The sequence below is a fragment of the Acanthaster planci genome, linkage group LG03 (genome assembly GCF_054643075.1).
Source record: "Acanthaster planci isolate LZ-2023a linkage group LG03, COTS_SCS, whole genome shotgun sequence".
In the NCBI taxonomy this organism is placed as follows: Eukaryota; Metazoa; Echinodermata; class Asteroidea; order Valvatida; family Acanthasteridae; genus Acanthaster; species Acanthaster planci.
The window spans coordinates 16,956,181-16,979,371 of NC_141779.1; the positions used below are offsets into that span (position 1 = coordinate 16,956,181).

The window sequence follows — 23,191 nt, forward strand, 5'->3', positions numbered from 1 at the left end:
ATCACAAACGTACTACGCTGATGATCTACGTGTTTTTCATGTACATGTACAGTACATGTAAGAGGCTATCGAGCTAGCGCCATAAAAACGTGTAAGGTATTTCCCCATGCTTGCAGAGCCATGTTTGCGAAAGAGATAACGAATATTTATCAGTGTCAAAGGAGTGAATAATATTTTCTCTGCTACTGGACCGTTTCTGCCCGCAATCTGGCGAGAGACAAGACCGTATGTATGTATTATTTCACGGGTATTGTCGAGGTAAGTAAATCATGGTTAACGGCCATTTTTGTATGCGTCAGCAGCATCCATCCATGATCCATGGCCGGCGTGTCATGCCGGTATGGTCACATCAGTAGGCCTACTTCGGTTGTGTCGTGGTCAGTACAGGTCCATAGACAGTGTGTGGCACATTTCTTCCTAGACCTGCACGTTTCGTTTCCTTGCCCCATGTAAGAAAATTTACGATTTCTTGATTTCTGATGCCATAGTTTTAGTAATCCTAACACTTCTTAACAGCAAAGCCGTTTTATTTCCTCATGATAATCTCGATTGATGATTGATAGTAATATAGGCAAGATTTTACAACTAACAATATTGCAGAATGCAAATACTTGCAGCTAGCTGAGGAACATTCCCAAAAGGACATCGTCAGCAAAAAGGTCTACACAGAAAAAAAGTCATGAGTCCCCAACCTCCAACGAGTCACTCACCTTAAACAAAGTGGCTTATGAAAACATTCTGCAGAGAAGATCGATTGGATTTTGAAATTTGCATGGACGATAGTTGGAGTTCGTATACACTTTTACACGCAAACGCACGATGTCGTATTTATTTTCGTATGTGGAAGTTTATGGAGATAATCATCGTTGATGACGATAACAAAATTTTAAAAATATTTTTAAAACAAGGACATGATCTAGGCCTGCACTTTGTAGCACGTGCAAAGTAGACCCACCTACTTTGTCTTGCACTCAGCTCCCTTAAATTTTCTTGTGAAAGCAAGTTTTTCGAACAGTGTTTATTTATTCCTCGCTTATGCCCACCCCAGTTTTTTTTCACCACACCCATCCAGCACCCACCCTGTGTGACAGATTTTATTTCAATTCCAAGCTGTAGACTTCAAGGTGGTGATGTGTATCCGATGCCAGTGCATCGCTCTTGGCAAGCTTCACTGGCGATGGTGCTCCAGGGGTGGTTAAGTCACCCTGTTAGTTATAACCCCACCTCCAAGTTAGGGTAGCCCAGCGAGGGGATTGGTTTGTTGGAAACTAAACTTTAATTACACGAATAAACCACCAACCGGACACAAATCTTCTTGCTCACTGCTCCGGAGATGAGCCATTATGGATGAGACGTTTTAAATTCCCAGGTTTCATGATCACACATTTTCAAGTGCTGTTGAAGGGTTGTGTTTAAGTTGAACGTTGCATTATCACTTCATCCTGTAATTGGCGCTAAATGCACTGTTGGATGAACAGGATATCGATTTGGACGCTCTATTAATAACGTAGAAGGAAACGATCTCCATCCAACAGTGCTAACTCAGTATCTGATTTAACAACTAAAGGAAAGACTGCAACATCCTTATATAATTGTGTACAAAGTCTGTGGAGAGTTTCTTACATTTTAAAAGTATTTTCTAAGAAAATGTTAAACCTTTCAGTCCCAGAGTCAGTTCATTTCAGCACTTTAGCAGTGAGTGTCCTTGACTGGGATCGTAACCAAAATTCCAGTTCGAATCAGGTGAATCTCGAAGTGTAAGGTCGGTACCCGGTACCTGTGCGCATTCTCCTGAAATCCCCTCCTGTGACCGCTGAACCCAAGCGGCGGACCTCCTTTTCTGTATTATAATTATTTGTGCTTGCAAAGCCCCAGGCTCTGCTGAGATCGTTGAGCCAATGAGCCGTGCTCACATAGCATGGAAAATTCCACTTCGAATAAGGAATATTTAACTCGAATCTCTTATTACTTGTGTTTGCAGTTTCTGTTGTCTGTTGGGTAAACATGCATGCACATGAACACTGCATGCAGTACTTGTGTTTTTTTTCTCTCTGGCTGTTTGATTTTTGAGGAAAATCTATGTAGTAACTCTGCGACTCTTGCAAATTATCATGTAATGCTGTATCTCTAGATTTCAGAAGGATCGCGTCTGGATATTTTGTCGTGTTGTACAAAGGCGTACAGACCAACAGCTGGGAAACGACAATTAAACACAAATACATGACTGAAATTGTGAAGGGTGGCGAATTCCTCATGCATGGACGCATGGTGGATTGGACAAGACACTACTTGACAGTGTGCACTGTTCATGACCGAGTTTCTTTTCCAATAGGCCTACACTTGTGAAGTTCAAAGGAAATTTCGGAGTGGATTTGCTTTGTATCCTTTCACAGTTGCATTTACTTTTTCAGCACACGGTCCACGATGAAGTGGTTACTCCTCAAAATGACAGGTGTTGTGTTGGTTAAATTTTTGAATTTAATAAAAACTCCACAGGAGTTGTCGTAATTGATCTAACCATTTTGTACTTGGAAGAAATAGGGTATGCATGTTTTGATAACACCGAGACCGCTGGGGTGTAAACCACGGCCATATTTGCTCCTGTTACTCATTATGGCAGCATTTGTGCCCAAGTGGTGCAAGCAGCCCACGTGGTTCGCAATGCCCTTAAAAATGAACCAAAACTCAGCATACTGAAGTCGCAGTTTTGCTCTTTGTGGTCCGAAGACTGACGATTATGGAGTACAGGCCAGCATGTATGGCCTTCTGTTGTCTGCCGTGGATTGTCCTATTTGTGCCCTCGTGCAGGGGCGTTGCCTGGAAGGGACGTGTCGCGACTCTTCCTAGGAGGAAGGGCTCTCGAATTTGGCAGACTTGCGAACTAGAAACAGTGCGTTTTCAAAGGAGCTGGCCACCAGAATTCCCTTTCCCTCCCCTTCTTGTCTCTCCTCCCTTGGCTTTTGCACTTTCCCCTATTTAAAATTTATTGCCCCGGGTCCCTGCCACACCCATGTATAGGATCTTCTTGCAATTAAGCGAAGCACTGCCAAGGTTTAGTACGGGTAGCAAATGATAAGGAATGATTGCAATATTTAAAAAAAAATCATGAGTGCAGCAAAAATTGAGATCATACAATTCAGACATGGCAGTATAAATACAAATAAAACGTTGGTTAGAGAGCCAAAGGGAAAATACTTGATTACATCAATATGGATACCACTTTCTTTGATGAATAGCTAAGTTATCTCTTCTAGTTGCAGTACAAACAAAGGCTTCTCTTCGTTTTTACATTTGTAAATGTATTGTTTATCCAATAGTTCGCGAAAAGGTCAGGGTCATAAACATTATAACCGAACATAACAGAAAATTCTGTTTTGAGGCCTCAAATTTGAAAGTGCGGGGGGTGACGTGAATTCCTTTAGGGCCTACAATGTGTGCGTTTTGGGCTGATGTGTTGCTTAATACAGAAACACGATTGTCGACTTGAATTAGACTTTTGGTTCAATTCTACGCTGTTTTAGTTGCCGTGGTTGGTATAAACAGAAAATAACCATTGCAGTTAAATATGGCACAGAGTTTTAATTTCATTTAACCTTGTAACTCATATCATCACACTGTTTTGTTTTTGTCTTTTTCCTTCGTTTTGTTTTTGGACAAATGCCCAGTTTTAGTCAGAATTAAAGAGAAAGTCGATCCACGTGTATTGTTCGTTGCAGACTAAATCAATACAGGCCAATCGCTGTTATTCTGCGGGTTGATCATGTTGATGTCGAACGAGAACTTCGTATCACGTGCTGTAAATTTCCACTGCCCGTCATTATCATATTCAGTAGGAAGGTCGTATATTGTGCGTTAATGCTTAGCCCGATCGTAGTTTCATACGCTGTTGGTAGATACACTGTACGTTGAGATCGTCTAATTCTGTAAGAAAAAATGTTCGCAGAAACATTTCATTTCTCGAATGCATGCATTGGACAAGTTGATTGATTTTTAATCTGTTCAAGAGGGGTAAAAATCCGGTTTGTGTGGCATTATTGCCAAGATGGTAACATTTTCAAACAGCTTTGTCATTTTGTGTCATGGATATACGGAATAATCGCAAAGAATAAAAAAATCTGAAATCAATTAACAGTATTAGAACGAGTGTGGTTTTATCCGCTACCCATTAATGGCAGTGAGGAATGTACGAGATGATTTTCGTAGATAAACGTAAATGTGGAGAATTGTCTCTTGCCGCTTTCGGTGTGCGATGGCCTGTGTTCTTCAGTCCGTTGCAGTGTTAAAATAGTTCATTCAACTCTCCCCCATCTTTCGAAAGAACGGTGTGTTTTGTTTTGCGCAAATTTGTTCGCGTAGGTCAGGGGTTTCCTTACAGAAAATGTCTATAACATTGATACGATCAGGTGAATAAAAGCTAATGTCAATCATTTAATTGACCGTGATTTAAGGACAAAATACAAAAGTCCCAGCAATTAAAAAACAAGTACACAAGAAGTCGTACGTAGTGTCTGATGTAGGCCTATAGACTCTCCATTTTGTTGATGATACATACCGGTGACGGCAGGTAACATGCCTGTTATACCTGCAGTGGCAGGAGGGTTTATTGTGAAATGGTCACGCGGTGGCCGTGACCGCTGATATAGTGCTTGCAACCTTGTATCTCTGTCGATTTTTCGTCATAGTCCAATGAATGCCAATAAAGTGATATATGGATATTCAGACAATGTTGGAAAATAGGCGAAGACTTTTTTATATTTATCACACAAAAGGGCTTTTGTAACGTAGGTGTGTTGGTGCGATATCGCCATAAAGATGCAAATGCGCGTAATTTTAAAGGAACACTATTAAAAAAAAGTTGGGCAATTTTTTGCTCAACGTAGGGTACCAGGAGAACTGCTGATCATGGTCCCAAAAACTCAAAACTATCATAAAAAAGTGATTGTGCAAGTAACAACTGTTACTGAGTAAGTGAGACAAGTTCACACAATCATGTGAGAACCATCGTGCTAACTGTTTATCACCAGGTGTCAGTACCTTGCGTTGGGCAAAACTATTGCCCTGCACTTTTACAGTGATTCGCTAAAATTCCAATATTGGTTACATGTATTGGGGGCATGCTTCCCATGGTGTATGGCGCATGCGTGTTTTATTCAACTCGTCATCGCAGCTAGAAGACTGAATTACGAATGATCTAACAGTTTTAAACAACATATATCCCTACGTATGTTTAAAAGAAAAATGCCGGCACACAAATTACGATGGAAGTTCACGTCAGTTATTTTTCGTGATGGAGGCAGGTCGAGCATCGTTCACGTTAAACGTAAGCAGATTGGCGTGCATCGGGTGACATTGTGCTGACTGGCATTTATAGCGGGGATTATCGTAAAGTGTCGACAAATGATTCATGGTGTTCAAATATTAAGAATGGCTGCTGCTGTTGGTAGTCACCCCCTATGTGTAAGCGGTGCTGCTCTGTCTTCGCCCCTTGGGAAACCCAACGTGACGTTTGCCAACAGATGTTGCAAGTGCCAACATTAGTGATTAAAGAGCACCGCTTGCGCAGATTCTGCTTTGAAACAAAGTTCATGTATTTTGTGTTTTTTCTAAAAGGCAAAGAAGCTCTATTTGCGAAACTTCCTTTCAAGGTTTAGAGTCGCACTTAATAGTTGTTTACAATCTGCAAATCACACATTCATTTTGACGTCTTCCGATTCAGAAGCAGTGGAGCTGAATAAGATGAACTTCTTTCACAAGATGCATCAAACCCCCGTTTTTATGATACCGGTATGCTTATGTGCATCTTTGACGTGCGTTGGTAAAAAAAAAACAATCAATGTGCCCTGTCCGTTATGGTGCAGTAGTCAGAGACCCTTCTGTAACTATGGAATGTGTAGTAATTTCCTCCCATTGGTCATGAGCGGCAGTTAAGTAATTGAAATATTTTGCATTGCATTTTGCCAAAGGTCGTGTAATTTTTATTCCTAAAAATTGACTTTGGAAATGTTTGCCTTGGCTCACAGGTGGACAACAAAACGTTAACAAATACTACTTTGATCGAATTAAACTTTCTCGATCGGATTTCATTAGTATCCAATAACATAGCAATTTTCATTTCCCTTTTTCAAACAGTGAAAAAGTATAAAGAATATTGTGGATGGCCGTAGTTGTTTGTTTGTTTGTTTGTTTGTTTGTTTGTTTGTTTTTTGATTCATTGAATTATTTTTTTGTGGAAATGGTCATAGCTTCTTTTCTTGGTTTTTAGGAGTGAATGATCTATTCTTTCAGGTATAGATTTCCATATCCGAACATTACTAATTTTCACCGGCAGTGGTTTGCCGGCCATCGAAAAGAGATAACAGGTCCTAAAAAGTCGCATTTATCACTGAAAGTATTGAACAGACTTATTTACTTAGAAAACACTTCAAATTTCAGACCAGTCTCATATGCAGGGTTTGGCACGCAGGTTGTCAAGTGATGTCCGTGCATGCAACCATTTCCTTATTTCATGTGAAACTCTAGTGCAACCAAGCGTGTGACGCAATGAGTGCGACTTTAAGATTCAAAGGTTTGTCCAAGGGTCCGGTGTCACGAGGTCGGCCATCCTGTCAAGATTTTTAGCAGAAACTCATCTGGTATTTGGCATAGTTCGACAGAATCATAGAAACTAACAAAAACGCTGGTGGTGTTCCTGCGTGATTGTAACTGCTGATGAATCCATCGCGAGGATTTGATTGAAGAGCGGGTACAGCTTTGAAGATTTGTTTGGGTTGAATAACAGTTATGTTTTTTCCCCTAACAGAATGATTTGGAACGCTTTCTTGAGGGTAGCCGTGCTCCTTGGGCTTTTGCTAGCCCTTGTTTACGGCCAAAGTGAGGGAGAGACAACGCTGCTGCCGACCACGGCATCGGAGAACCCAGCATCGCCGCCTGAATCTCAGAGTGAAGGTAGGTAATGACTGATTATGTGAACGACTTTTGGAGTTGAGACTCGGTCGTTGGACGGCCAGTTATCATGTTTTGTTGATAACATCCACTACTTTAGCATTATGTTGATAACATCCACTGCTTTAGCATCTGAATGTGTGACAAATGAAATATCAACTTTCTCCAAACTTGGTGTTCATTTGTCTACGATATGAATTTGAAACAGATGTCATAGATCGGAATATTCATTCCTTTTAAGTGAAGGAAAGTAATTATACAAAGTTTTGTGGTTTCAATTTCTAAGTGCTTGTACCTCATGTTGTCCCTTGTAACTTACAACGTTATGGCCGCGCCTGTCAGTGGGATAGGTTTTTAAGCTTTTGTTGTCAAAAATCAATTAAAAAAAATTAATGATCAAATCAAAATTAAATTAAATCAAAATTAATTTGTACTTAATCAAACATATTGTTTAGCGGGATTTCACTGGTAAGATACATTTTTCCTTACGGGGTACAGTAGATTTTGGATTTTCTATGGAAAAAAGGCTATAAAACTAGCCTCATCTTTATCCCGAACCGACTAACACCACAGTGTTTGTATTTAGTGCTTAGGTTGTCTGTGAATTAAAAATTGTTTTCCTTTCGCGCGTAGGAGGGCTAACGGACGACCAACGAGCAGCTCTCTGGGCCGGCTTTGTGGGTGGAATGGTTTGCATCTTCGGCATGGGAATGCTGTTCTACGACATGGTGGTCAGGAAATATGCCAACCAGTATCGATATACTTACAACGTGGACATGCACGTTGAAACCTACAAACCGTAGAATATGGACGGCAAAGCAAACTGATTCCTGCTCAATCCAGTTGCACTCAGACTGAAGCCAGCGAGTCTTCGCAATGTTGACTATACTGTGTTGAGATTTCCCGACTGAAATTTCTCCGGAGGTGAAACAACCGCCTCTACCTGATGTAGTGGGTAAGACCGGTTCGACCCGCATCATGGCAAATATCAACCTTCCGTTCCCTTCAGTCGTTTGTTTTCACAGGCATGTTGTGGCCGTCTTGGCCCCTTGATCCAGCTGAATGAAGATGCACATGCAGTTGACGCTCCATGTGTCATGAATGCTCCTGGAACCGGGCAACGCAAATCAGACGTGCCTCCGTATTTAGCGAGTACTTTAGGGCTGAAGGTGTTTTCTTGATTTCAAGTCAAGACTGAGAGAGCGAAAGTGTGCAACTCCTCCACGAAGCTTGATTTACCCAAAAGTTTGATCGGTTTTCCTCTTCTTACGATGCAAGCAAACAAAAGCCAGCTGCCCTGATTGCTGATTGCATGAAACTGTACAATATCAGCTGTAACTACTCGACGGAGACGTCAGGGGAGGCCTCAGGAAAACGATGCAATCCAGGTTGCGCGTAAAAAATGTTTTATTTAATGCGTTGGGTGATTGGTATACCTTTTAACTCTAAAACTTCCATTTCTACTTTTACAAGCAAATCTTGTAAGCTGTCATAAGTTATATGGCAAAACACGAAACTAATGTTCAAAGAATGTACGATATTTATACGTACATCCCATTTTTACTTTATAGTGTCGTATTATTTAACTGTAAATTTGGCAAACCACTGTACATGTATAAGCCAACTGTTCCAGCGGGCCTCAAATCGTCTGTAGCTACAGTGTATGCTTACGTTGACATGAAACGACGAATCCAAAATCTTTAGTCCAATGAGGTCCCCCCCCCGTAGTATAGGGCCTACACAGTAACATGATGTACTTGCACGAAATGGACTTCATGCACGTATGCCTATCCCTTTTGACTCATCCTGTTAATAATCGTTCATGTTACATTTTAAGTTTAAAGTGCCAGTTGAAGTTGAATTTGGAGCATTTTACCTCGTCGCTCGTCATCAGTTGGAGCAAAACTTCTCGGTCCAAGTGGAGACTCGGGTACAGTCACGTACTTAAGATAGCATAGTTGTTTGATGAACTACCCCAGTGAAAACACAGTGCGGCGGCCTATTGCTGCTTCGTGTATTTAATACAATCTCGCCGCTGGAATAGATGGTGAACGTTGCCTTTTAGACTTTTTACCATGAGCAGCAAATGTATGATATACTGGATTAGTCACGATCCCAAAAGTGTTCTTGTGTGGTATACTCTGAGAATGTATGGTCTCACCTGTCGCTAGCTTACTACGCCTTACGTTTACTCCTAAGCATAAATGGACCGTGTCAGTGTTCCGCATATTGGAACCCATGTGGCTGATTTAAACAGATGTTTGTGAGGGTCTGTTTAGGCGCAGCCCCCGGGACTGTAGTCGATCGTAAAACGCTGTATGTAATGAGGAGCTTGTATCAACTTTTTATGTCGTTCTCCACGCTTGCACTTTCCTCACTCTGGATGGAATTCTTGTGCGTTTTTAATCCCTTTGCGGATTGCTGGTAACCTCACTAAAGTAAGGTTTCCGGTAACCAAAATGCTCATTGAATGATGTCGATGTAAAACTGTTACTCATACTTTTAAAATTATATTTGTGACTGAAATGACAACAATGCAAAAAAGTAGTGTCGACTTGTAAGCGGTTAATGAATATTGTAAGCAGTGTATTTTACACGGGAGTGTTTAAACTTGTGTTTATAAAAAAAAGCCGTGGTCGTTTTATGCGAGTACATGTTTTTTATGCAGACGTTGATCATTTTGTAATTGTAAATATATGTATTGGGTACGGGTTGCAATGAAATGCAACGCCATATTGGAATGTGTGCGAGGGCGCCCACATGCGAATATATTGAGTGCCGCAAAGGGAATTGCAACAGATGGCAGCATACACCATTAAGCAGTTTACCATACTGCAAGCACATTTGTTACAACTCTCTTTGTGTGCAACCCACTTTCATTCTACCTTTGAGAAGGTCGCAAGCACCTGAACACAATTTCTCTCTTGTTGCGATCTTTAAAGTGTGATGGTTAATCGCATCGGTTCATGTCATCGGTTCAGTTGTTTCTTGTGTCGATGCTTCACCAACCCTGAGCGCAACTCTTGTCAAACCCAAACACTCTGTTAGTGTTTGGCCCTATTTTCATCAACAAAACGAGGGCTGAGCATACCCTACAACTATAATGTATCTGCATCATGTTTTCAGTCATCAGTGAACGCGTGAAAACATGAATTTATAACGATATTTTTGTAATGTTTGTCTCCAGAAAGAAAGGTCGTCCAAAGAGTATGATTTAACAATTAGATGATGGGAAGGCAACATCGCAGGTTTGTTTGTTACCTACATGTATATGTGGCGCAATTGTGGAGAGGTTTTCCACCATCCACAATACCCAACTTTGTGATTGTAAAGTTCTCTATCAGCTGAATAATGTGTAAATATATTTACTTTTCGCAATACATGTATTTAATTTCTGGAAATTGTTTTAGTGTGCCACAGTTTTCTTTTAGTTTAAATATTGTAATTTGTGGGTAGATAGTTTTAGAAACAGGTGGACAGGATTTCCCGTTTATTTCTTTTTATCTGAGCACATTTAAATTTACTGGTGTTTTGTCAGTATGGCAACGGAAATCGCGGAAGCATATTAACGTGTACGAAGCATTGAACTTGTTGGAAGACATGTTGAAGGAACTGTCGACATGTCTGTATGTTTGACCTTCTTTTCCCATACAGTCTTTTTGAAGATCCAGGAAGTCTATGCGCCTGTATAGTGTGAAGAATCTGTGGCTCGCCGATTTTTGTTTTTACTAAAACTAAAACGCGAATTCTGTGTTTATCGTGGCTTGTCTCAAGGCTCCAAATACCTCATGAATACATTTCGTGCATAGAAATTGATGTGCTTTTCGATTTATGCGCAATTAGCCGTGCACAGCTTACACGGTTTTTGTTGCTGTACTCCATGAAAGTTCCATTAGCGAGAATTTGTCTGCTTCTCACTAATATTCGAATGCTTGTCATATTCGAATGAAATTTTGTCATCTTGGTGACCTAGTTTCAGAAAAAAAAGTCAGATTGATAAGTTGTTATCAGATAGGCCTACGTTGGAAACTATAATACGTGTTCATGTATATACTTGAATAACAGTAACCATTATAATTTCATTATTTTTTGATGTCTTAGATATCAAGTCAAATGTCTATGCTATATTTTACGTTCTATTTTACATAGCTTATCCCCAGTCTTGTTTGTTTGTTTGTTTGTTTGTTTGTTTTCAAAAGGTCTTATGCGTTATCTTAATTATTTCGTTCTTCATTGTAATTGTCACTTGTAGCCTAGATTGGTTTCAGGATTTCGGTGTGGCTTTAAGTTGAAAACCCTTCTCCCAAGTTCTTTGCTCAAACGACCTGAACATAATTCGCTCGAAATCTCCACATCACTAAACTTCTGGATTAAGGTGAAGAACAGGAAATAAATGTCAAAAATTACTAATAAGTACCTCGGCATGTCTGTCATAGACCACGGATTACATGTACGTTAGCACCCGACACGTGTATTGCACGTGGTCCATGATTGTGCCGTTTCCCCGTTAAATCTTCCGTATATAACTTTGTAAACAACCACACTCCAACTATACTTGTAAGTTCGCAACTGTATAGCTGTAATATACACGCACGAGTTTATTATGGTTTGTATTTTGCATGGACTTCAAAGGTTCAAAAGTTCAGTATTCACCAATACTATCGCGGATTTGTATAGGCCACACTACCTTGCATACAAAAATGTAATTGGTTTATGTTTGAATTCAGTAGGTGTACCTATCTGTAATTGTGAATCGGAAGTGATACTATAGCAATCTAACTGTTAGTTAAATTGAATGGTTGAAGAACGTCTACCCGTATTATTCTCTCTTTGGACCCTAAAGTTAAAGAATGAGCCGCACCCTTTGACTTCAGTTGCTTTTTACCATGCTTAAGGAGCTGCTTAGAAAAGGTGTGGGTTCCAATTGTTGATATTCTTATGCGCATAGGTCCCTTCTAATATACATGTATGTATTGGAAATTTTCAATGAAGTTAGTCATGAGTTCATTGCACAATGGGATTGTTAGCGTCGTGAACTTTACTCGATTTCACTGGCGTTCTATTCCGCACGGTCAGACCGCTGTAATGTCTGGACAGGCTCCGCAGCTAGTTGGCCCATTCTACCGGTACCTGAAGTCACATTTCTGCCATTTTGGTTTGCCTAAACTGCTGTGATCTCAGTGTTGCCACTTGGCAACGTACACCCCCACATTGCTGAATTTATAATAATTAGGATTATAAATAATGATTGAGGAGTCAGGTTGGCCTAGTGATTCTGTCTACGCCATTCGTCTCCGCGGCCTGGAGGTGCAGTTCATATGTGCACTGAGTTTTTCAGTCCGTCAGGCTTACGAGCCAAAGTGCCTCGGGTAATTTACTGATTTAATAGTATTATAAAAGCTGCATTAGGAAACCTATTGATGCACGTTTTTATGTTTGCTTGGCTGAACGTTCAGGAAAATGTTTTTAACATGAAATCTTGCACGCTTTGTGGGGGAAAAAAGATGGTCAAAGTGACTTCGGGTCATTGGCGGTATTTCTTGGTATGGTAATATATGTAGTCCTAGATCAATGTGTGAAAGATCGTTGCCATTTTAAAACAAAACTTTTCTGGCTGTTCCTTTTGACGCTTTTGTCTACACGCTTTGGAGGTCAATCGTATAGATGCAGAAAAAGTCTTATTTATTTTGTTAAGTTTGTTTTATTGATTTTGTTTAAAAAGGAGCATGGCTTTGTCAGAAGTGTTACTAAACTATGACCTCTCAATTTTGACTGGCAAGAAATAACTTAAAACCGCAGGGTTGTAATCATTAATCCATTACGATTAGTGCTGGTCGTTCTGTACTGATACAAAGCACTTTTTTCTACAGTAATTAAGCAAAATGTGTGTTATAATTAAGAAACGCACCACGTTTTAGTGTTTACGCCCTCGTCAGATGCCGACACGAAGCTCGTTTGTGCTCAGGATTCAGGGTATATGTACTACTTTTTCGGTTGCTTTTATATCACTACAAACTAATTCTTCAGAAGTACTTTATCTGTAAAATGAACCAGTGAATGTTGATATGAATTAATACGAATTAAAATTTCTTTCGGCACATGATGCCAGTTTGGATGCCACGTGTTTCATTTTTTGTTGTTTGACTTAGGGAGTCCAATTAAAATTACGATTTTTTTTCTTACACACGCCTTTTTTTGCGAAACTTTATACTCCCATGTGTAAAGATTGCTGTACCTGACATCCCTTTTAGGTTGTGTAATGGAACTGTGCCTTTTTCAACAGTTCAAAGTGTCCATGCTTTTCTTGACAACTGAGGGCGCCAATGTCGGTCGTGAAAGACGTGTTTCATTTGATAGGTTTTTCCGTTCAAATTGTGAAACCGAAATTTGTTATTGAAACCCAGATTTCTGAGGAAGGATTGCTCACAATCAATACATAGAAACTGGAGGATTTAGTCCTGCTTTGGCTAGTGCCGTGCACTTACACTACCATGAATCAAAGACATGAAACAATTCCAGAATGAATGTTGTGCGCAAATCAACGAAAGCATTGGCGCTGTTTTCTCGTGATGACATCACAGTGTTAATACGCATTTACAAACGTAAAACCAAAAAGGCACAAAAAAGCCCTTTAGCCAGCAACTCAAAAATTGAAATTATGATTAATTAAGATGGGTGCAATTTTAAGGGTTGTGTGTTTCTTTCATTGCATTCGCATGTCCCATTGATCAATAACGTCGAACAGCAAAGTACACAGCTTTTCACTACAAGTGCAAGGTTTCATTGAATGCTGTGTTGGCGGATGTGGCGTGTAAGGCTATCCACGTACAGAGATATCTCTATTCCTAATAGAGATAGAGATATTAGGAATAGATATACTGTCTCTCTATTTGAATAGAGATATCTCTATTATTACTAGAGATACCTCTATTCCGGGAATAAACGTTAACTTGACACGTCTAGGAATAGAGCTCTGTGTACGCGGATTAAATGTTACCTTTGCACGCCATAGATGGGCGTGGTTTAAGTTGCAACGACGTCACACCTATTGCAAGAATGCAGACTTCGTTAGAGTGCAGGAAAAACATCCTTGATAGCAATAACTGTACTCATAATCATACCCCAAATTCATGGTAGTCTATGCTTTCGACAAGGACTTGACTTGTCTAGCTACACGGCAGCCTTCTCGCAAAGCTGTGCGTTCCTCATGCGTCATGTAAGGCAATCGAAACCCGCCCAGAGGGGGAGAGAGGACGGGGGAGAGAAGGAGGGAAGAGAGAGCAGATCGCCATTGCGCACGGTCCTGTGCCATGGTCTTCCAAACGAAAAGCCAACGGGGATGTATCAAAGGTCCGAAGATCACGCCTGAGGACGTACTTGTGTAGCCAAGACTTGGGAGAACACGGACAAGGAGCACGCGCCGGAACCAGCTCCATAATGGGCGCAGTCTACTAATTAAAGTGAGAATTTCTGGTCAGCTCATTAGCATTTAAAGTGCCCCCTCTACAGTACAACGTCTTTTGAAACAGGAAATTGTTGCCCCCAAAATGGTGAAATTGTGTAAATCCTTTACCAGGATCAGGTCCCTGGGTGTTTGGGCTTTCATCTGAGACTGAGAGCAGAATGGCTAAACATGCGGTTGAAAAATGGTCCCAAGTGCCCGAGTTATTTGGCCCTGAATTTTAAACTATTTTCGACGGGGCTTAAATTAGTGGACTATACCCATATGAGACGTCCTTGGGCAGACAACCACCCTCTTGCCTAACAATGTATTCGGCGACCAGAATGAGAAGCTATTTCAGCGATGGCAGAACGCTCGTGGACAGCAAGGTGGTATACGCGCGCGTTACATGACTCTTTGACCAACAGGGTGTTGAGCTCACACTAAATAATAATGATCAGCTAACTACGGTCCCCAGCAGTCGACACATTAATTCGAAAATTTGTCTTGGTGAGAATCTAAAAAAACGTAATAACCGTGCAGACCGTAGCCAGTGATTTACCCTCGGATTTTGAAAAACATGGGACGCGTTTCTTCTGACAATTTCAGCTCAGAGCCAACCTTGTAGCTCGGCATATTGTGTTGATTTTGCTCCTGTAAAATCTAACGTGTGTGACATGAAAGAACGGTACTGTGAACAGTTGCGTCCAACTGTTGCATTGCTTTAGCTGCAAACAGTGAATCTTCTATACTGGAAATGGGTGAACCCGCTTGCGAACAGCTTCCTAACTTAAAGGACCTGTTCGCCGCAGCGAATCTAGCCTACGTATCTCGCTATAACGGCTTCAAAGGATAAGACAAACCTGAGATGATCAACTAAAAATGACGCCCTCTATCGTTCTAGGCTCTGGCTGTTAGCTCCAGTTTGCATGCAGATACCGTGCGCCGCGCTATACTCTATGTACAAACATTCTTTAAGGTAGACGATAAAATTTTGAAAAATGAACATTCCACAAAGTGTACCAGTCTTGGGGTGATCAGCAGTAAGTTTAAAACAATGTTGTTATTAGTTACTTCAAGAAAAAAAAAGATGCAGAAAAATACCACCATTAAAATACTTCGATCAGTTTGGCACTCTCCAACGCTACGGTACAAACTTTAAAATCAAACAAGCATAGCATTATTGGACGCGTAATAAAAAGCAGTAGACCAGACTAGCATTGAAAATGAGTCAGCGCTTTAACATCATATTATAACTTATCGTAAGTAATATGATTTTGTGTTCTCTACCATCATTTACTTTGTTTGAAAGCTAAGAAAATGGCCCCATTTTACTCGTCACGGTTTGCTGCGTTCAGAAATTGACAAAGTTTGAATGAACAAATGCAGTCAAAAAGTAAATATTGTGCGAAAAACGACCCGAACTGCGGTCCAGTTACCTTTCCTGTCATAAAGATATCAAGGAAAATTGAGACTATTACATGGCTTTTAATACGCGCTGAACTTAGCTCGTGGCTTACGTGTTTGAACTACCCGCTACTTAAAGTGCTATGAAGTGCAGTACACACAAAAGATAAGTTTATACATGCCTCACACCATTTCGGCATGTTTCATTCCAATATCTCCTCACCAGTGATTGTAGTCGTCTAGGTCAAACTTATGCACTCTTTGTGTTGTAGAATCGAAGATAACCAAAGTTCTTGACCGTTGTTGCTGAAAGCTTTCGAGAGAAGTCAAAGTAGACCTGCTCAACGGAGATAATGTACCCACTGCCTTACGAACTAAGAAACGGACCATGCTCGCCATTAAGGGGTCTGTATAGTTAATTCCATGGTTCCCATTTCCGACCGACCCTTTTTTGCTCTTATCGAGGGAAACCTTTCCATCGATCCTGTCTGAAATTTCTTGCCGGGAAAAAATTGAATTATTATATAGAAAGCACAATATTTTGTTACCAATGATCCACTTTCCCCCCTCACTGACCCTCCCTCTCTAAGTAAAAAAGAAGAATTATAGAATAAACTACGGATGCCCTTAACTACAAATAAACATCTAAGCTTGCTTAATATATCGTCTCGACACTGGCTTTGTTATTCAAAGGCATGGCATTTTTACAATTTCATCCGGTCAAATTGCAAGGAGTCGCGTAGGCCGTCAAGGTGCCACTCGGTGCTTACGTCATTGCCACTATATGTAGCCTTTTGTCTGTCTTAAAAAAAATGATAAATTTAGGCGCGACGGTGCAAAGTGCCAAAGAAGCACATTAAAGAGTAACTTGAGTACACGTATTGGAGTTTTTATGGTTCCAGTTTGTTAGCAGCCAGAAACAATTTTCCAATTATTCCTCTGGATAATTATGACAGAAAGTCCTGCCCTTGCCGGATTTTGTGAACTTTGATAGGTGTCCATTTGTCCACGTGGGTTTAGCAGACGACAGCCAACTCGCTCGGTGTACATCCGTGTATGCAACAATAAGAGGCAATGCCGTCGTATTCAGACCTCTTCACCAGTCTGCTCGCGAAAAAGGCTTCGTCCTCCAATGTAGATCCGAAGCTCCGTTTGATATTACCTGCATCGGTGAAAGTTCGAAATACAATGATATAACAATGACCAGATGTGTTCTTGTTGGGGTTCAGTCTCTGGAGTCACCAACAGTGATGTAGGTCTCGAGACCGGTCTCTGCCGGTCTCGGTCTTGGTCTCGGTCTCCTTTGGTCTCGATATCATGACTGGTCTCGAGCCTTTCTCGCCAGTAGAATTTTACTGTGCTGTAACACTGAAACGTTGAGCGGGAAGGCACTTTGCGAGTGGCAACAGCCTGAACAAGAGTGCACTTCACAGACAGTTGAAAGATCACTTCATTATTGATACTTTCCGATCACTTTACTGTACAATTAATTTGTAAACTTCTCTGACTATATGAAAACTAATCAACAACTTTCTTTTCAAAAAATGGACCAATAAATCTCAATCGTGACAACAGGTAGATCCAGAAGCTTTTAAAAAGGGTACAAAATGCGGCGTTGGGGGACCAGCCTTAGTACCTCGTTCCCTTGAGAGGCATTCGATGAATGCACTTGTAGCTTTGAGGAAAACAAAGTTCTTGGTTTGTATTTTCCGCGTTCAAGCGTATCAAGAGGGGGAGGGGGCATGACCCTTGTGACGGTTGATTTGCAGCTGGAGAAATGAGCCAGCTTTACACTGAGAAATTTCCAGCGAAGTTCAGTAAAGGTTCGAGAGATTTAAACTGGCAATTTAAAACTTTTTAAGACTTCGTTACAATTCCCCTACTTAAAGGTTGTGCTAACGCAGATCCCCCCTCCCAAGGCAATTAACAACTTTTCCATCATGGAAAAATTCAAATTACAATCCTTAGCAGTCTCTCTATTAAAGCGAAATCAGCCATTGCATAACATCACTCACCTCGCAAGCGGCTCCCTGTCAATACGTCTTTCAGGCTAAGCACCGGCTCACCATCACCCCGCTTGTGGGTTGAACAGGTCTGATAGACGGCCAAGTGGAAGTCGTTGTCGCAGAACTTTTCACCGACGGCTCCCGTGTTGATGGTTGCTTGTAATATGAGGAGAACCAGGCATGTTGCTTGGAAACGACGACGGAGGTTGTTGGCCATGGTGCCTATTAGGGGAAGCATCGTTAGGTAGTGAATATTTTGTCAGGAAATTTGATGTAACCAGAGGCGCATGCACCAAGAATTTTATACTAGAAAATGGTTGTAACAAGCCAACTATAGGTAAGTATTATTAGTAGTAGTATTTTAAATTTACAATTACAAAAAAATATACATTTTAATTTTAAATGGCATCCAAAACCGTAAAACCGGATAAGACAATTTACAGTTTCACTCTCAAGTACTAGCGTTTGCAAAAGTAAATAATTATAATTTACGTACAGCACATCGTGATTCAAAGTGTACCTAACTTCAGGGATGTGAGTTCTCTATCACGAGAAATAGAGCAAAGTTATCCAACGACAACGTTTTCATAAAACGTCAAACTTTAATATTGTTGACAGCTTATTTCGCGCGACTTTACCTCTGACGTTAGTTTGATCACACGTGTAATGCATTGAATGCACGGCGACCGAGGTGTCTGATAAATAGCAATTATAGTCAACAAAACAGTGTTGGCACCTCTCATAATAAAATGAATAAGTCATTCCCACAAAAAGAGAATAAAACAACCACAAACCCAGAGCGTACAGGTGTTGCAATGATGCTAGGCATACCAACCAACACTACTTTGTTGTCTACTCGGATGATTCTCCTTACCACCCGCGCTTGAGCAACATCTGATCGCCAGCTCTAGCTCACAGAGCAACTGACGCATGCAGGCGGTCGATACGCTGCTGAACCGGAAATTTCTGGAAATTGCTTTCTTTGATTCCAAGGTTACATATATCGTCAAGAAACTAAGGTTTCTGATGTAAGTGTGATAGGGACAGTTGTGACTTAACGACGTGTATACTCCGAAAGGGGACAAATGAAAGTAACAGTTAGATTGAGTAATTAGTATCATTTATGAGACATCGCTCACTGTAGGTTTCGCTCGATGTGAAAAAAAATATCACTGACACGTGACAGTGTATGTGGGTAGTCATAACATTCTGCACTTCCTCTGTGACGTTTTAAGCAAAGAGTTTTATGTGCGTTACCTCCTTCATAATTTGTGGTTTTGCACTGTATTGGGAAAGGGTACTTAACGCTTCCATAATAGGTTAACATGATGTTTTCAAGTCGACTTTCATTTCTTCATGTCTCATAGGCCGTTTTCCAATACTCGACTTTGTCTCCGTCTCAGGCTTCGTCCCCGAAACCAATCCCCGATTGTGGGCCTGAAGCGTCTAAATGATTGGATTACTGTAATTTTTGGCTTTCGTGCATCTTATTTGATGTGTTCTGTGGCATTATTAGACTGATTACTGCACTTATAGCTTCAGAGTCAGCTAGTAAAAAGACAGTTGAAGCCTGAGACGGAGCCGAAGTTGAGTATTGGAAAACGGCCCTGGTTCTAGTCATTATTATCACCATCTTCAACATGATGCTTAATTTGTAACAGGCGTAAGTTGGCTTTAGGGTCTCTAATGTTGTGGGAAAAAATACAAATCTAATCAGATGAAGTATCTAATGTCCCTTGCTTTTCACGTAGATAATATCGCTACAAGTGGGAAAAAATGAACTGGAAGCTTTTTCCTGTCCGAGTCCCGAGCGAGAGGTTTTGCTCGCAAAACAATTGTCTGACTCTGAAATTTTGCATTGAGTATTGCCCTTCGCGGATAATACCGGCATGCTGTGTGGTCTTATCTGAGGGATTGTGAAAAAAAGGTACTCTGGTGAGACTCGAATCCTCGACATCCTGCTCAGGCTTATAGGGCAGGCGTCTTACCACTTGGCGATCCAGCTCGCTGGGTTTGGTTGGCTGGCCGGTTTGAGTCAGACGATCAGTCGTTCCTCTGGCAAACCTTTTTTCCACTCTTAAATTCTGCCATGCTTTTGCGTATATTATGCACTCCTTATGCAAAAAAAATTTGTTCACCGAAGCGCATTTCATGGTGTAAACACGCGGAAGAGTAATACCGCTTCTCCTCCCACTACACCTTAGAGTGTGACGTCATCGTTTGCTAATGTCATTACCACCTCAATCTGCATAACCACCAGAGTGTTGTGACATCATTGGTGGACTGCCTTGCGTGGCACGCCCTGTGATCCCATGCGTGCGTCCAAATCACAAGAACTGTGTTCGAGTATTTTCCAGATTACCGGTATGGGACGATCCAGTCCAGCTTGCGAAGTGGCAATGGACTTTCCTTATTATGTTATGTAACAGACACTGCCGAACTTAAAACTGATGAGGGATTTGCCTTACAGAGACATACTGTCGAAAACAAGTCTTCAGTTCGCATTATGATATATGATCCATAAACAGGTCGTTAGCATATGTAATTCCTGTTGAAAGTTATACCCAGATGACTACTTGTCAAACAGAGGCATGTAGAATTATGAGGTAGACTTTCAAACGATCTGCTTTAATTTCATTATTGTTCTTTTTTACCACGCTACAGTCTCGGTGACCACCGGCATCTGTCCTACCCTTCATAGATTGATACGATGGTACGAGTTCACTTCCCGTCAAGTCACAGGTTTCGCGGCAAACGTAGGAGTGATCAAAGGCGGCGACAACGCAACCGGAAGTTGCCAGCTGCGTTATCAGGATATGGCACGCCGAAGAAACAATATTGACAGTCGTAGAGGAAGAAAGGGCGCGGTAAACATATTTAACGACGAATGAAATAAATCTTCAATATTAGTAAAAGGCCAGTTTCCAACCCTTAATGATCTTGTCTTCTTACTCTTCCCCAGGCCGGCGTTCCCCCGTCTTTTTCCCGCATCCGGTTTCTTCGCTTTGTGCTTGTCCCACGGTGTCTTTTTTTTGCCTCATGGAAAAACGTGTTCGACTGGATCGAAATAAGAGGGTCTCCTAACTTATAACAAAATTTCTTTATTTTTTTGCAGTACGCCAATTTTAAATTCGAAAGCGCATGATGTCGAGGTTGAATTGTCGTGCATTTTGATCCCGGAGGGAGGAGACGGTTAATCTTATACTTACAATTCTCCAAACGCGCGAAGTGTGAGGAAGAAACATCTTCTACAACGTGTGAACTATTCTATTACAAGATGGAGGGCTCCTGGCCCGATGCCTTCGATGGTGTGATTTTTGTAATGAGCAGTTAGTTCCAGAAAAATGAGTTTTCGATGAAAGTGCGACATCTTCGCCTTGTAATATGCTGAACGTGGAGTCCAAGTGTTCCGGGTTTCAGCGACGCGATATAGACCCGAGTTGAACTAACCATTTTGAGCGCGCGCACGTGTGATTGAGAAAATGCGCAAATACCGTATATGAAAACAGGTTCGTGTGAAAGGACAAATTGGTTGACTGCGTGTTGGTTTCACTTTGACGTGCGACGGTATAAGATACAGTTATGATGACGACTAACCCCAAAAGAACCCGGCTTTCTTTGGACCATCGCGGCTGGAGGGGAGGGTACTCTTTCAGAACTTGGCTGTCCCAGACACGCTCGATCTTTTGAAAACTACATGGGTGTGAGTAAATGTGAGAACTTTCAATTAAATCCAACGCAGGGTTGTTATTATTGTGGTCATTTGAAGTTCATGACCCTCACGCGTGTCGGTTCGCGTCCACTGAGCGCGTATATGGCAAAAGTTGACTTTTTGACTGACCTGACTTGGGAAAGGGGCTTTTTGCAAGAACGGTATATACGAATTTAACAAAACAGTGTCAAAATATTTTCAAAACTCATTAAGGCTTGGCCAGTGAAAAGAAAAATGCATTGGGACGAGAAATTGTCGGGGAGAGGGGCGAATTCCGTTCGCTTCTTGTATAGGTTAAACCGAGTAGTGGTTTCTAGCCGCGTGCACTACGTCGGAGACCATATTGAACGTTGATTCCCCTGACAAATATCAAAGTTTAACCAATTTTAACTTCTCAGCTTTTCCTCGGCTATCCGGCTCATTTTGTCATTCCGAAATGCTGGCGGTCTTTACAAGCAAACAAGCGCCGAAGAATTAAAATATCGCAAGGAGGAAAAAGGCTCGCTATTCCGGGCAAACGCCGCATTCATTGGTGGAAGTCATTGTTAGCATTAGTGTGTAATCACTAATCAAAGAAAATATGCTTCTTATAAGACGATTAGTATATCTTAGCACACTGACGGGACATTTTCCGTTAAGATGGAATAAATTTGAGTCAAAATTATTCTTCTATTTTAGCAATACATAGCCTTTTCTTCATAACACACGACAGTATACCTTCCCTTTCAATACAGTTTCACATGAATGTTACAAAATTCAAGACAAATGTTTTAACTGAATATGGGACGATTTAGAGTTTACTGTTACAGCTACATGTCTTCAAAATTTAATCTCTAGACCTAAAACGAATCGAAAAAAGGAGCAAATTTCACCTAGATGTACATTTTCGACCGGAGAAGCGGATATCAACTGTCAAGACAAAACTGAGAGGGCTAAAAATTCGTTCCTAACACGTATGCATTTTCGCCATTCCCACTTGAATTGACCAACGATTGAGCTAGCACACACCAATTTATTTCCGCCACAGAACACTGCCGAAGTTTGCAATCAGCTTTTTTTTTTTTTTAAGTGTGAAACTCAACACTAACTAACTAACCAACACTACAACTAAGAAATTTACGCCATACCGGTATTCACTTGAAAAGGGTCATGCTAACCGGGCGGGTGAGTGCGAGGCAACGCCGCGCTTATGTAGCTTCTCTGTCAAAACCTATACAGGCTTTGCACGGAAGCCGTCTTATAGGACAGTCTTTTGTTCCACAGGGAAACTTGCTTTGTGCATACCATGTCGAATAAAAGCACTAGCCTGCATGATGGCAGCTATGCAAACTCTCTAAACAGTAAACAAACTGTGGTACGAAAAATTAAAGATGAAAATTCACTTACCTGATGACAGTTATACTGAGAACAGTCTAGCGGTCAAACAGTTGTTTGTTTAGTGAAGAGCGTCAAACCCCTTGCGTATACCAACTCTCTGTATTTTAGGCGCGTACCAAGGATCCACCGGACTTGTGAGGCTCTGTCGCGAAATCTTCTCTCTTTATAAACCTGCCTGACTTCCGACCCTTGAACAATCACACTACAGGCAACCCACCACCTGGTCCCGGACAGTATTGCCAGCACGATCGGGGCTACGTCGCTAGCGCTGTGCACCGCTGCCCACGGCAGATTTGGCGAGAACTA

At 41.2% G+C, this 23,191-nt stretch overlaps 2 protein-coding genes across 3 annotated transcripts; one reads left to right on the top strand and one right to left on the bottom strand.

The window, feature by feature from the left end:
* The first annotated feature begins 14 nt into the window (after positions 1-14).
* Positions 15-13,045, top strand: LOC147799695 (uncharacterized). The gene is made up of 3 exons (XM_087134629.1): positions 15-258; positions 6,800-6,945; positions 7,576-13,045. The coding sequence occupies exons 2-3, from the start codon at positions 6,801-6,803 to the stop codon at positions 7,743-7,745; spliced, it is 315 nt and encodes a 104-aa protein (XP_086990755.1). The 5' UTR covers positions 15-258; position 6,800; the 3' UTR covers positions 7,746-13,045.
* A 2,382-nt stretch (positions 13,046-15,427) lies between these two features.
* Positions 15,428-23,056, bottom strand: LOC110989162 (gonad-stimulating substance-like). 2 transcript variants are annotated; one of them, XM_022253328.2, is made up of 3 exons: positions 22,895-23,056; positions 17,806-18,018; positions 15,428-16,952 (listed from the first exon to the last, which is right to left on the bottom strand). In XM_022253328.2, the coding sequence occupies exons 2-3, from the start codon at positions 18,011-18,013 to the stop codon at positions 16,807-16,809; spliced, it is 354 nt and encodes a 117-aa protein (XP_022109020.1). In that variant the 5' UTR covers positions 18,014-18,018; positions 22,895-23,056; the 3' UTR covers positions 15,428-16,806. The 2 variants fall into 2 exon arrangements, with proteins under 2 accessions (XP_022109020.1, XP_086991070.1); XM_087134944.1 differs by lacking the exon at positions 22,895-23,056 and adding an exon at positions 18,591-18,681.
* Between the last annotated feature and the right edge of the window lie 135 nt (positions 23,057-23,191).

Coding starts and splice junctions, on each gene's coding strand:
- LOC147799695 (XM_087134629.1), top strand. CDS start 6,801: ATGATTTGGAACGCTTTCTTGAGGGTAGCCGTGCTCCTTGGGCTTTTG. Junction 6,946..7,575: donor GCCTGAATCTCAGAGTGAAG/GTAGGTAATGAC, acceptor TTTCGCGCGTAG/GAGGGCTAACGGACGACCAA.
- LOC110989162 (XM_022253328.2), bottom strand. CDS start 18,013: ATGGCCAACAACCTCCGTCGTCGTTTCCAAGCAACATGCCTGGTTCTC. Junction 16,953..17,805: donor GACAGGGAGCCGCTTGCGAG/GTGAGTGATGTT, acceptor TCACCGATGCAG/GTAATATCAAACGGAGCTTC.